Here is a 15,198-nt window from a genome sequence, read left to right as displayed (position 1 = left end):
GATACTCCTTGCAACTATACAAACGTTGTTCAGTCCGCCTTTTTACGATCTCCAACCCATCATATTATTGTTTTTTATTAGTAACTGATAACATCTGCAAATAAGAAAGACTTAAACAACACATTTGAGTATGGAGGTATTATCACTAGTCTAAACAAAAACTAATAAGAACAGTAGAGGAAAATAGAATCAGATAAAATAAATTGACAAAAATTTAGAAGTTTGCAAATTAATAACTATCATCAATGTTAAAAGGCATACGCACCTAAGGATTGCATCTACCAACTCCATATATCCGCCTAAGATTAGATAAGTAAGGTAAAAAATAAGATAAAAGTCATAAAACTATTTCTGGAACCAAAATTATCCTTTTATGCATCAATCTTATTTATATTGCCTCTCTTTTTTACTCTAACCATTTGACCTTCACCTGGAGCAAATGAGAATCATTGGGATGTCCTTCTATAATACCTCAGGGGGTGTTTGTTTAGGGGGATTACGGGGTGGGAATGAGATATTATATCCCATGGGTAGATATCCCATGTTTGTTTGAGGGGATATCTAAATTACCATGTGAAGGGGAATGAGATTAAAACCCTCTTATCCCACCAATAAGACATGGGAGGGGGCAGGTATTAAGGAGGGAGATTATTTCTAGTTATGCTAAAAGACGAATTTACCCTTCATTAAAATATACTTCACCAATATTGTTTGCTCTTATTTTACTATCCTTCATTAAAATGGGTAAATTTGTAATTTAGCAATATATTCCCTACTTAAGTACCTCATACCAAACATGGGATAATAATATTCCCAACATAATCCCACTAACATACCAAACAAGGGATTGGGATATATTTAATGAATTCCACCTTCTAACTCCCATTCCCAATCCCATCCTCTAATCCCCAAACTCCCAATCCCTCATACCAAACGCCCCGTCAGATTCACCAAACTCAGTAACAAACCAACTCATGGAGCCCGTCACAATGGGTTTTCCTTCACAATTCTTCAAAAAAACCTCAAGGATTAGATAACCACCTACAGGAATTACACCCCTTAGCATAGCAAACAACGGAAAATGAGAGGAAAAGGAAAACTAATTTTCATGGAAAATATTTTACACACTACCAAACGGAGCATGAATCCAACTGATTGTAACTGAATTGAAAATAAGATGGAGAGAACAGGCTAGGAATAATAATCCTATTTATATGATAATATTTAGATTTAACAGATCATCGATGTACAATACGCTATTACTAGTCTCATATGCATAAATTTATGTTAATGTATAAGTTCTTACTTTTTAATTGTTTGAAATTGCTTTAGTTAGATTAGTTTCATTTTCAATCAAAAATATCTCTTTTAAGCATATTATTTTGGAAAATATTTTATGTGTACATTATATCTTATTATAAATTAAACAATCTTAAGTTTCCTTATTAGTTATTACACATAAATATAGATCAAAAAAGAATTGAATATTTTATAGTTAGCATTTTTTAATAAGTAAAGGGTAGAACAATAATTTTACAGACGACACCGTCAGGCTCATCACTTTGCTTATATAATAGAGATAAACTCGTCAATTTATGTTACATTTTCGGATGTTGTGCATAAAAAAATATGAGTTTTGCTATTTGACGCCCTAAATTTTTTACTAAATACATTGTATTTTTATACGGTATTTAGTACTTTACCTTTTCTGTTCCTTACTCGCATATAGTCTTAAACTACATACTTCCTCCGTTTTTTTTAGATGTTACACTTTCTATTTTAGGAAATTTTAAATTAGATGTTACACTTTTATTTTGGGTAATAACTTCTCTCTATCTCTCTCCTATCACATGTTCACATGGGGCCCTTTTGTTTTTCATTCTCTCTATCTCTTTCCACTCCAAAAATTACCTAAGAGTCCGTGATTTAAAAAGTGTAACATCTAATAAAAAACGGAGGAAGTAGGTATATAGCCTATATCCGAGTACGGAGTAACACTCCAAAAACGCTCACGGTGCCGGTGCCGAACTCATAAGCAAATTGAATTCCTTTAGAACCTCTGGAATCTGGAACCTCTCATATGTGATACGCAAAGCTCGAATTGCAGAAGCTCGTTCCAGGTTGTTGTTTTGTTCCTTAGATGAATCTACTTGTTTTGTTGCGGATTTTGGTGTGGAATTGCGATTTTTGAGATCTACTTCATGTGATTATTCATGCGATTGGTTTTATGCTATTTGTTTCATGAATTCAACTTATTTTTTCTTTCCATACTACATGCTATCTCATGTTTTTAGTGATAATTTACATGTTATAAACTTATGACTCGAGCTTCTGGTTTAACTTCTTATCTCATCTTTGTTTCATGGAAGTAAATGATAAGAAAATTTATGTTACAATTTGTAGATGCGCACATTTGTGTTCACTTGTTCTTGTTTAATTTCATGAGATTAATTTTTCAAGTGTTGTGGCTGGAAATCAGTAATGAATGACCTGTCATCCCCGGGCCCAGGGCGGCCGCCCCTCTTGCCCTGGCTCAGGGACGGGCCTGGTAATGATTATGGGGCCTTTTTACTTATCTTTAGTACCCTGATTTCAAAACCTTGGAATTCTTACTGCCTTTGCAAATTCGTGATATCAGTTATCAAACCTGGAGTTGGTGACTATAGTTAACTGATGGTTGTTTGTATTTGCTTTGACCTTTCTGCAAAATGGTCTCTTCTTTATCTTTTTATGTGTGCTCACTGTGCTGTTTATCTTTTAAATATATTTTTTGTTAATTTTGTTTCCTGTTCGGTGATGGTGTCTTTGTTTCAATATATATGCCATACAATTTTGACGTAATCAAGGAGATGAATTGCTGTTATGTTTTATGTCAATTGATTTCTAATTATATGTATTCCTTTGTCTATGTATCCTAGTCTTCGAGAAATTGCCGTTTCTGTATCCATTGCTGTGCTGCTTAGCTTCATGATTTAACACTGTTTTTTTGGAAATGTTTTATGTCAACTGATCTGTAATTATTTGCATTCCTTTGTCTATGTATCGTAGTCTTCAAGAAATTGTTGTTTCTTTATCCATTGCTGTGCTGCTTAGCTTCATGATTCAACACTGTTTTTTGGAAATGGTTTATGTCAACTGATCTGTAATTATATGCATTCCTTTGTCAATGTATCGTAGTCTTCGAGAAATTGCTGTTTCTGTATCCATTGCTGTGCTGCTTAGCTTCATTGTATGCTGTTTTGCAACTATAGTTTTGCTTACTCTCTCAACGTAAATTCTGCTCTGTGTTGAGAGCTTTAAGTCAAGCACACTTCTATTCTTTTGATTCTTTGGGGGCTTAGGGCAGGGGCCCAATATTACCTAATGTTTCCTGTCCTCCAATTTCCAAATTAGTTGCAACATGAAGGATTGAGACAAGTTTTGAGGAATGCGTGTGAAGAAGAGAAATAAAAATAGGGACCTGTCCAATGATGAAAGAAATAGACATAGCCTCTTTTCGAATAAAGTAAATCAGCGTTAGAGCTTTCATCCCATTAAAATAGGGTTGGCTGCATGAGTCAAGAACAACAACATTAGATCTTTAATCCCATAGAAATGGGGTCGACTGCATGACTTTAAGATTTTATCTTCGATGGTTGTCTACATGGATCCTCTGCCTCCATTCTGTTCTATCAAGTGCTACATGCTCTTGCAAACCTGATTTCTTCATACCGTATAACGCCCTCTATCCGAGTCATCTAAACCTGAATTATTCATATTGTTTTTAACGCCTTTCATCCAATGATCCAAGTCATCTTTGGCCTTCGTTGATTTTTTTAAATATCTCCCATATCCCAACCTACCACTACCTTATTCGGTGCATCCTCTACACGACAGTTCATATGCCCAACCCAATGTAAACTCTTAGTCTTTTTTTTACTTTCAATAGGTGCAAGTCCAACCTCATTCAAATATCCTCGTTCTGAATTCTCTTTATTAATGTGGTTCCCATACATCCATCTAAATATGCATGTCTCTGCTACCCTTGTATTTCTAATATGATCATTCCTAAAAGCCCAACACTGAAGACCCATATACTAACCTCCTCTAATAGGTGTCCTATGAAATTTTCCTTTCATCATTAGAAGTACACTACGATTGCATAAAATTTTGCTCGTCCTTCTCCATTTAAGCCACTCTGGCTCAATCATATGAGTAATGTCTTGGTCAATATCCCCACTCTTTCATCAGATGGACCAAAGGTACTTGAAACACTTACTAATGTTATTTCCATCTGATCCTTTTCGAATAAACTAATGTTGCAATTAGTTTGAAACTTCTTGAAAAGAGAAGTGTTGCAACTAATAAAAAAATGGAGGAAGTCTGTGCTACTTGAATAAGGAACTGCACATCGCTGTCTATATTTGCTATATGAGCCCAAAAGCATACCACTTGCATGTACTAATTTGCCTTTTTCGGATTGCAGTTCATGGGGGTTTAGTCAATTAGTTAACACCGGAGACGACTTTTTATCGTTATAAATATGATGGAAATATGGAATAAGTGTATGTATATAGTATGGTGAAAGCCAAATCATTCTAATATTAAATTTTGGTTTCAGAAGATTTTATTTTGCTAATACTCAAGGACATGGCCAATTATCTACCTGCGACCACTGATTCCCTCTCACTGGCCTTGGAAGCGAAGACCGCAATAGAGTCTATATCAATCCTGAGAAGAGTGCTTGACGATCCTTCTTCTTCCCCTGATGCCTTGCGCATAAAGGAACAAGCAATTACAAAACTTACTGATTTTCTTAGACAAGAAAACAAGGCAGAGGAACTTCGGACCCTTCTGACCCAGTTGAGGCCCTACTTCTCCTTGATTCCCAAAGCTAAAACTGCAAAAATTGTCCGGGGCATTATTGATGCAGTGGCTAAAGTACCTAATACAGCTGACCTCCAGATTTCTCTTTGCAAGGAAATGGTACAGTGGACCCATGCTGAGAAGCGAACTTTCCTTCGCCAACGAGTTCAGGCCAGACTTGCTGCTCTGTTGATGGAGACTAAGGAGTACTCTGAAGCGTTGTCGCTCCTCTCAGGTCTGATAAAAGAGGTCAGAAGACTAGATGACAAACTTCTCTTAGTGGATATTGAGCTGCTGGAAAGCAAGCTTCATTTCTCTTTGAGAAACCTCCCCAAAGCCAAGGCTGCACTTACTGCCGCTAGAACAGCAGCCAATGCCATATATGTGCCTCCAGCTCAGCAAGGGACTATTGACCTCCAGAGTGGGATACTGCACGCCGAGGAGAAAGATTATAAAACTGGCTACAGCTACTTCTATGAAGCTTTTGAGGCTTTTAATGCTCTTGAGGATCCCAGAGCAGTATATAGTCTGAAATACATGCTTCTATGTAAGGTGATGGTGAATCAAGCTGATGATGTTGCTGGAATCATATCTTCCAAAGCAGGTTTGCAGTACTTGGGCCCGGATCTTGATGCCATGAAAGCTATTGCTGATGCTTATTCAAAGCGTTCTCTGAAACTCTTTGAGGCTTCATTGGAGAACTTCAAGGCTCAACTCGAAGAAGATCCTATTGTTCACAGGCACCTATCATCTCTTTATGACACTCTATTGGAGCAAAACCTTTGCAGATTAATCGAGCCATTTTCAAGGGTTGAGATCGCCCACATTGCTGAGTTAATCGAACTCCCTGTTGATCATGTAGAGAGGAAATTATCTCAGATGATTTTGGATAAAAAATTTGCAGGGACTCTTGATCAGGGTGCGGGATGCCTGATTATCTTTGATGATCCCAAGACTGATGCTATCTATGATGCAACACTGGAAACCATTTCCAGTGTTGCTAAGGTTGTAGACAGTCTTTTTATCAGATCTGCAAAGATTATGGCCTGATGATGCGAGGATTGGATTTGAAAATTGTAGGTCTGTCCGTCTGTCCATTAGCCTTGCCTGTTTTGATGGCATGAAAAGCTCTTGCTTTCCGGAGTTGTATGTCTTGTCCATTAGCTTGGAAGTGAGAAGTTATAGAAACTGATGCTGATTTCACAGTTCTGATATCATCTCAGTTCTAGATTGCTTTCAGATTATACCAGCTAATGTCTACTTTGCTTAATAACTTTTAAAGAGTTGCTTCTGGTTTTTAATGTTTCTTTCCTCCTATTATAAATTTGGAGGTGTAGTTTGATGATTGCATCTTAATTGAATTATTGTTTTCCAGGTGTTATGAGTAAACGAAATGTCCTAAATTACCAATACTCATCCTCGAATGAAGATATATACTCATATTTACTGCATACACAAAATCAAATAACTTGATTTTTGTTTTTGACCCAAATCAAATTCGAACTGACCCTGATTTGACTAATATTAATTAATTTACTTAAACCTAATTTTTTAGTCTATATACGATAAGCTACACCGTTAACTGATTGTATGATACTTTCAAATAGAGTTATTGATAAAGCACATAAATGAGGCTTACTATAACCATTAACTGATAGTATGATACTTTCAAATGGAGTTATTGATAATACACATAACGAAGCTACTATAAGCATCATTTTGAACTTCTTATGGGAAAACTGTAAATGCTTTAGTAAGGTTATGTATATAGTGTTAGAAGATAAATATATAATGAATGTACAATTGTACAGCATCATATAGAAGACTAGTGTATCCTAATAAACTAATGGCAATAAACTTTGCTTGAACAACTCAAACAATCCCAAAATCAAATATAATGACTTATTATCAAAATTTGACCTAAACTAAGTTAACATATTTCGTACAAAAGTACATGTGTGATGGCCACCTCATTACATCCTCACGCGGACATCCAATACACACAATTAGACATCGATACGAAATAGTGATAATTTATAGTTCTACAAGCCGTATAGCATCACAGTATTCTTCCACAACTCACTATCATCCGATAAGGACATGGAAACATACATGGATTAATGGATCTCGCATTAGTAACTTCATATAGGTGAAACTGGGCTCTTAGGTTAAAAAATGTTTCAAATCCAATTTAATTTAGAATGAAAATTTTACTTAACTAAATTTTAGTTAACTAACTGTGATTTTATAGGATAGAGTTTTTTCGCGGTTTTATATCCAATGCATCAATAGAATCCCCTTTCTATACTCATAAGTGATAGAACAAAAACTTAGCATAAAATTTAGCCAACAGCTAAACTCATTCAGATAATTTACTTAAATTACTACCTTCAGAAAAACCACATTCTCTGGCATGTGGGATGTCCCGAACAAGAGTGTCTCTCATTTGCTCTCTTTTCGTTTATTTGTGTTGCTTTTTACAATTTTTTTGAAAAACCTTGTGAAAACATTAGATTTAAAAACTCAAATTCCATTACTATATATTAACTTGCCAAAAGTCCTCGTATCACCGGAAACCCTTGCAAGATTTCGAGCCTCATGTTCTCTGCTAGCATTTTATTAATAGCACTGGAGTTGTGCTTGTGCATGGGTTGGGATAGACGCTAGCATAAGGATTAGCAGAGTCTGGCACGAGCCTACTACTAGCTAAGCTTGACACGGTTATGAGGCTTGCAAAGACGTTACTTTTGAAATTTAGCATGAGCTCGACGAGAGTATGAGGCAACAACGTGCTAACTTCAAACCAAATATGAAAATGAACGTAAACTTTGAAGGGGCTCGTCGGCACGAACCAAGTCGTGCATGGGCTTATCTTTAGAAAAATGACGCGAGTGCAAAATACATCACAATTTCAAACATGCTAGACCTGTAAGGTATGGAAAATGTGGGCTACGACATGATATGTGCCCAACTCTGGATAAAAGTCATGAATAAATTTATGAACATCTAAAAGGCGTTACATGTTTATAATTTTATTTTAAAATATTAACAGTATGTAGTTACTAGGATTCCAATATATGACATTTGAAATGAAATATAAGAGTCTAACTACTAATACACTACGATTTCAATGCTTAATGTTTCAAAGTAAAACATAATAAAGTCTTATAATTACATGTTACATGTAATTATAAAGACACAAACAAGCCTTTTGATCTCTAACACTTTTATTAAGTAATAACATTATTCTCTTACCCCAATTCCATTAAAATCGTAATTTTATCCCCAATTCCATTAAAATTGTTATTTTTATCCCCAATTTCTTAGAAGTTCTTTTAAACAACTTATCATGTCATAACGACCATTTCCAATTTCGAACTAGACAAAATATTACGAAAAGCTAATAAAATCAATTATGAAATTTATGAATGATATTATATTTGATAATTGTGACTGACCTGAGACATAGCTCGGGCAAAATACAAGTTGCATAACAAAAGTCGAAGATTAACAAACAATACAAGTTTTCATGTGCTAATTGATCTAGAGAGCATTCTTATTTCCTAATCCACAAATTTTAATAAAGATAATACATTGCTACATGCCTTAAAACTTGTAAAGTTAATGTGTTTTTTTGGTTTGCATGCAACTATAAACTAGAATATATATATCTCACTATTTCGCAAATGGGAACTAGAAATATGAGTTGAAGGGTTAAATCGGGAACATTAAAGCCATCAAGTAAAAGTATAGGGCAATTCTATGTGGTGACCTCCTGTATTGGAATTTTCTATAGCGGTGGGAAGAAAAAGCTAACATTCTCTCTAGTGAACCTCTCTTATTGTTTTACAAAAAAAGGACATTAATGAGCATATTCCATCCAATGTGCCGTTAACTATTTATTTTAAAAAATTGAAACAAAATTTTCTTTTAACTAATTAAAAATTCAAGGTCAGATTCACTATTTTATCCTATTCAAAATGCTTCTCGTGAAAATTGGCATAAATTGGTACTTATTTCTACCGGGTTCTCGTGATTTGTGTTATATTTGTGTATAGAAAAGTGGGTAACAAATGGATCTTCCAAGCACGTATTAATACGCTTTTCTATAAGTATTTTACCGACCACTATGATCAACGAGTTCATGATAGATACCTATGAGATATGAAGAAGATATACAATAGAGATTGGTTGACAACATAAACTCTATGCACTACAATGTGTTTGAAGGTTATGATGTGTTTCACAAGAACAAGGAGAGAAATCTACAAATAATTCTCCTAAGCAAGTATGTGGATAAATCTAACCCCATTTCATATGTGACATCCTACTATATATACCATATGAAGATTTGTAGAAGAAATGAACGAAAGCATGCGTTCCTTCACACAAAGAAGCACTTGTGAAAAATCGCGTGAGACCAGGATGGTGCGGTTGCACCAGTTTCCTACAATTCATAATCTTGTTCAGTAAGTTTGGTGTGGGTGCACCATAGCAGGTGCACCGTTGTGCTTGGTGTAGGCGCACCAAACACACTGTTTTGCTTCGTTCGTTTTCCTTCTTTTCATCACGTTTGATCAAACACCATGACTCCAAGACGTAATATCATCACACATCACCAACGGACACATTTAAGTATAAATGTTCCAAAAATTTGTGCCCCATAAAAATGGTCACTGGAGTTCATTTTCAAAAAACAATGATTTGTTCTTTCTAAAAATAAGTAATAGAAAATTGCATGGAAATACTCATTAAAGTCATCTTCCTTTGTAAAATAATACCATAATATTACTTTGTAAACAGATAATTTTCTTTCTACCACATAGAAAAATTGAAAATAGGAGGTGAATACATAGAGTTTTCCAAAAGTATATTATTGACAACTTTATCAGTTTCAAAGGGTTTAATGGCCTAAAAAAGCAAGACATGCATCTACAATAAAATGTGTTGGGTCAATAACCACTTTACATTATTCGAGGATACAACAAGCAAGCAAAAGAAATTGTCGTGCATGTTATTTTCAAACAATTAAACTATATTTTTGTTTCGAAAATACAATTATCTTCTCATAATAGTTGTTTGTCGATTGATTATGCTAGCTAACAAACGAATACAATATAAAAAACAAAAGATGAGAGAGAGGGAGAAATCATAGAGAGAGAAATCAAGAAAACCATTGGACCGTCGTCAATAGAAGAAAATCCAAAACTCAGCATGCTCAAGCTTCCCGAACCTGTTTCATCAATCATCTCCCACCATCAATCACCATTCCAGAAGTTGACCAGATCTTTAGAACCCATGGAGCCATTGAAAACATCACTACACCTCCATCCCAAAAACACCCAAAGTACAAATTTGCCTTCGTGCAATATCACTACCCCCAGTCACAAACAACGACCATCAGAGATGAGAACTACAAGTCAGTTGACGGTGAAAAAATTACAGTGTTCCCGGCAAAGTATGACAAACCAGCACATAAAACCTTATCCCACAAGCAATCACCCAAAACCATCATACACATCACAAGGATCCAACCAACCCAAACCCAAACATTTTGAACTTAAGTCTTCGTGACTACTGATGTTATAGAGATGATGCGCGACCTCTAAAAACACAAACACACATCCAGAATTAAATGACAACCTTCAAACTCACAAAAACAACCACTAAAAAGCTCCCCATAACATAGATCCCTTTAAACCCACTCAACACAAATACCTCTTTGAGGAATTCATTCCAGATTTCAACCAAACGACACCAAAACCCTCTCAGCATAATGAGCTCAAGAGTACTAGGAGAGGATACGAAAAAAATTCGCAAGTCCCTTGGTGCGATAGAGATTGATGGAGATTACGCTACATCCATAAAAAGGAAGAAATGTGAATAAAATCTTTAAATGCTTAGAAGAAGTGCTATTGCAATAACGAAGTCCTTATCATCATCGGAAGCTATTATGGCTCACATCCTTTCAAAAGGAGTCAACTGCCTTTCCATCAAATCCATGGGTGGAATGCAACATCTTATTATTTTTGACACATTGGAAGACAAAAAATCACTGCTAGAAAGCAAATGCCTTGAAAGGTGGTTCATCGCCATCAGAAATGTCAATAGCAACAATGCATCTTTATGGAGGGAGGCGTGGATCAACATTTATGATCACCCTCTCATTGCATGGGGATATGATAATTTTTACAATGTTGGATGTGTCTTTGGAAGGGTCATATCAGTCAACTATGAAAACTATGATCGAGCAAAAATCATGGTTTACACTGATTTCATGTTCGACATAAACAGTAAGATTACAGTGGAAATTGATGGAAAAATCTACTGTTTTTTTCTCAGAAAAGCAAGTGGGGTAGCCCCAAGTCCAAATCTTGATGATGTCGGTGATGATCCTCTTAAAAATCAATCAAATCAGCATCACCAGTTCAGGTTACTCTCCTCCAGTAATTTTAGTTAACTCTGAGTAAATGAAGATGAAAGATTTCTTGTCAAATGATGATCCCTTGGAAACACAAAAAACGGTAATGGAAAATAGTGTCAATAATAATTCACCGCAGTCATTGTCCCATGCAAACTACGACAATGAATTAAAAAGGCACAACAATCCAAAATCACACTTTCAAGAAATGATTGACTCTCCGAGGAAGTCCAATCATCAAACGTCAATGGCAGGTTGTGGGATGACATTATCCACTTTTCTTCTGCCAACCATTCAATCAGGAAAGTCACCATCAAAACCCCCCTCTAAGTCCACAAAAGACCCAAACCCAAATAAATACCAAATCGAAGTCATTCACCTACCCCCTCCTCTGCTTCTTGACTCCCTAAGAGGAAGACTATGTCCTTCGAGAAATATACCAAGGGGCATGTGGCAGTCACTAGGGAGCTAGAACCATCACAGCTAAAGCCATTCGTGCAGGGTACTACTGGCTAACCATGAGAGAACATGCCTCGAGGCTAGTTCAAAAGTGCAAAGATTGCCAGATGCACGCGAACCTTCCCCATCAAGCTGCCAGCTCCTTGACCACCATTCAAGCTCCTCGACCCTTCGACATGTGGGGAATGGACCTATTAGGACCGTTTCCTCTCGCTTTGGCTCAACGAAAATTCCTTTTGGTGGTTGCTGACTACTTCACAAACTGGGTCGAAGCTGCATCTTTAACCTCCATCACGGATAAACAAGTCCAACAGTTCATTTGGCAGAACTTGATCACCAGATTTAGGGTCCCTCGAGTCTTGATATCAGACAATGGTCGCAAATTCAATATTGGACCAACAAAGGACTACTGCTCCCGATTCGGCATCGAAACCAGATTCTCTACCGTCAGTCACCCTCAAACTAATGGACATGCAGAGGTTGCAAACAAAGTGGTCCTAAAGGGATTGAAAACTATGCTCGAGGGAGCTAAATTTGCTGGATCAACGACCAACCTGGCATCCTCTTGTCGACAAGAACAACGGTCCGAGAAGCGACAAGAAAAACACCATTTAACTTAGTGTATGTCAGTGAGGTTGTAATACCCGTCGAAATCGGCATTCCCTCACCAAGGATAACCTTCTACAATTACAACAACAAAAAAGAAGAAAAGAGGGTTAACCTCGACCTACTCCTAAAAACTCAAGGCAACGCCCTCCTCAAGGCCATCTCCTACAAGATTAAGCTAACACGATGTTCAATCGCTGGGTCAAGCATCGATCATTCCGAGTTAATGATTAGGTCTTAAGAAAATTTGAAGCAACGGGTCGAGAACCTCGACTTGGTAAATTGCAACCCAACTGGGAGGGACCTTACAAGGTCACAACGGTTGTTCGACCAGACACTTATCGCCTGGAGGATCAGGAAGGGCGTCTACTCCCTCGACCATGGAACACTGATAACCTTCGCAAGTTTTATGTTTAAGTTCCTCCCTCATGTTTAGGGGAATACTATGTTACCTATTAGGGCACTAATTAAGCCCAACTTTTGTAAGAATCACTTAGTCCTTTTTGGGCGCTGATTTAAGCCCAACTTTTGTAAAGATTACTTAGCAGATAAAGTGTTGTTGTAAGATTGATGCTCGAATCAAAAGTACAATTGGTTAAACGATTATGGAATTTAGTTTGAGCATGATAATATACAAACTCGAAGGCACAAGCTTAAAACAAAACAAGGTAAAGTATAAAGAATCGAGTTTTATTCATTAATTAAGATACAAGACATCGAAGTAGCTAGATTACAAGCTAAAGTGAAAACTAAGGCAACAAGAAAGTTTAAGGATTCAACATTAACGCTGGTAGGAGGCAGCCGAGAAGACGAAGCGACTGGCAGAGAAGAAGAACATACTGGAAGAGGAGCCAAGAAGTAAGAGCTCGGCCCCAAGAGAGAGAAGCGAGCCGGGGAATTCAGCCCTAGAGGTTACCAGTGGGAGGAGCCTGGTCCTCGCCCTTAGGGGCCTCAACTGTGGCCTCTGCATCTTCCGGAGGTGTGGCAGCCTCCTCTTTAGAAAGAGCCACAACTTCCTCTACTTCTCTCCAAGAGAGGCTAGGGGGCATCCTCTCGAGAACAGACCACACCTTCTCGAGTGCCTCAATATGGCCTATCTCGGAAGCTTGTAGTGATGCGTCCTCGAGGAAGGTCCTCCCCTCCTAGGAGACCTTTCAGTTGTCGATGATCAGGGCTCGACAAGCAGTAGCCTCGGCGATAGCCTTCTCGGCCCTCTTATCAGCCATGTCCGCCTTTTCTAGAACATCCTTCTTGCACTCCCTGGTAGCCTCCCGCAGTCTCCTGCTGGCCGAGTCTGTTTGCTTCGTGAGGTCCACGATGGACTGCTCGAGGTCAACAACCTTCTCTTCAAAGGATTTCTGGTCCTTCTTGATATCCCCTTCGGCCTCCGAGATCTTCAGCTCAGCAATCCGGAGGCGGTTGACCAGGGCAGACCTCTCATCATGGGACATCTCGCCCATCGAATCCTCAGTGGTCCCGTTGGGATCATGAAGCCATGACTGATACCCTGATCGACAGCTGTCAGAAGGAAAGATAGAACATAAGTCGGCGTCGAGTTATAACAAATCAAAATGCAAAAAAGAAAATGAGTTGATTTAACTCGACCAAGGTCGCCTTCTCGTCGGTGGTCGTCATAAGGTGCCCCTAGGTGTTGTCAAACCTCGCAACCATTTATGCGCTCGAGAGGGCCATGAAGGGAACCCGGAGAGGCTCCTCCGACCACGGTCTTTTTCTCGAAGATGTATTGTCCTTCGACCTTGAAGGAATTACCAGGGGAAGGTCCTCGAGCTTAACCTTCGAGGGTTCTTGCTTAAGGATAAGTTCGATGGAGGGTAAGCCCCTCACCTCGATCAAAGGAACATCCTTCGAAGAGGGACCGTTAGATAGGACGACCTTCGAGACAGTTGCTCCCCCAGTCGAAGAGGAAGCCGTACTCGAGCTGGAGTTAGCCAACTGGCGATGTTTAGGCGTTCGAAGTGCCTCGGCAGTTGTCAAAGGTTGAGACATTGGTACTTGAGAAAGAAAGGATTGATTGTCAAGATAAAGCAGAGAGAATGAGAAGTGAAGTTGCGAGTTTTGAATGACCAGGTCTTGTACTTAGAAGGAAACAGGACCACGGTTCCCAAGGTGACAATAAATTTCAATTACTCTCATTGGGCCACACGCGTGGGCCCAACCGCGCCAGCATGCGCCACACGCTCATCACGTGCCTTAACTCCATAAACCGACCAACACGCCAAACACCCCGAAGGGTTATCGAGGCTCGAGCGTATAACACCTCGAATGAAGTTGCTAATCGAGCCGCGTTTAAAGTAAAACGCATTAGAGCACAACAAGAAGGCAAAAGAGCAAAGAAAAGCCAATACTATATGAAGACAATTCAAGAGGCAAAATAATTTCGTTCATTACAATAAACTTTACATCCTAAAAGTCACTAAGGACCCAGCTAAATACAAGAGGGGTCAAAGATAAAATTGTCTAAGGGAAGGAGTCAGTCGGAGCTGCTCGAGGTATCCTCATAGTCAAGGGAGGTGGAGGCACTCAATTTGACTCGCCCCTTGGGATCTTCCTCTCCACCTTGCTCCCCTATCTCGACGCTCCAGGCCCCACCTTCCGGGGGCCCATTGATGTCAACGGTGGCATTGGCTTCAAGCTCCGCAGTTATGATCGAGTTGTACTCCGTCTCGACTGAAGGATATGTTCTCCCCAGAGCCTCTCAAAGCTTCCCCTAAGTGACCTCGGTTGTGACCTCCGCTCCAAGAAGCCCCATGTCGGCAACAAAATCCTTGCCGGTATGAGAGCCTTGCCAATCTTGAATGATAAGCTCTTTGGCTTGTGAAGATTTGCCCTTTGATGAGTCATACTTA

The 15,198-nt window shown here is 38.4% G+C and overlaps 1 protein-coding gene across 2 annotated transcripts; it reads left to right on the top strand.

The window, feature by feature from the left end:
* Positions 1-1,962: 1,962 nt before the first annotated feature.
* Positions 1,963-6,219, top strand: LOC104892883 (26S proteasome non-ATPase regulatory subunit 11 homolog). 2 transcript variants are annotated; one of them, XM_010678902.3, is made up of 2 exons: positions 1,963-2,120; positions 4,601-6,219. In XM_010678902.3, exon 2 carries the CDS (start codon positions 4,630-4,632, stop codon positions 5,893-5,895), a length of 1,266 nt encoding a protein of 421 aa, XP_010677204.1. In that variant the 5' UTR covers positions 1,963-2,120; positions 4,601-4,629; the 3' UTR covers positions 5,896-6,219. The 2 variants fall into 2 exon arrangements, with proteins under 2 accessions (XP_010677204.1, XP_010677205.1); XM_010678903.4 differs by having other exon boundaries at positions 1,972-2,120; positions 4,604-6,219.
* Positions 6,220-15,198: the final 8,979 nt, after the last annotated feature.

Source organism: Beta vulgaris, chromosome 5 (genome assembly GCF_026745355.1).
Source record: "Beta vulgaris subsp. vulgaris cultivar EL10 chromosome 5, EL10.2, whole genome shotgun sequence".
Classification (NCBI taxonomy): Eukaryota; Viridiplantae; Streptophyta; class Magnoliopsida; order Caryophyllales; family Amaranthaceae; genus Beta; species Beta vulgaris.
This window is presented reverse-complemented; position numbering and strand designations above follow the sequence as displayed.

Coding starts and splice junctions, on each gene's coding strand:
- LOC104892883 (XM_010678902.3), top strand. CDS start 4,630: ATGGCCAATTATCTACCTGCGACCACTGATTCCCTCTCACTGGCCTTG.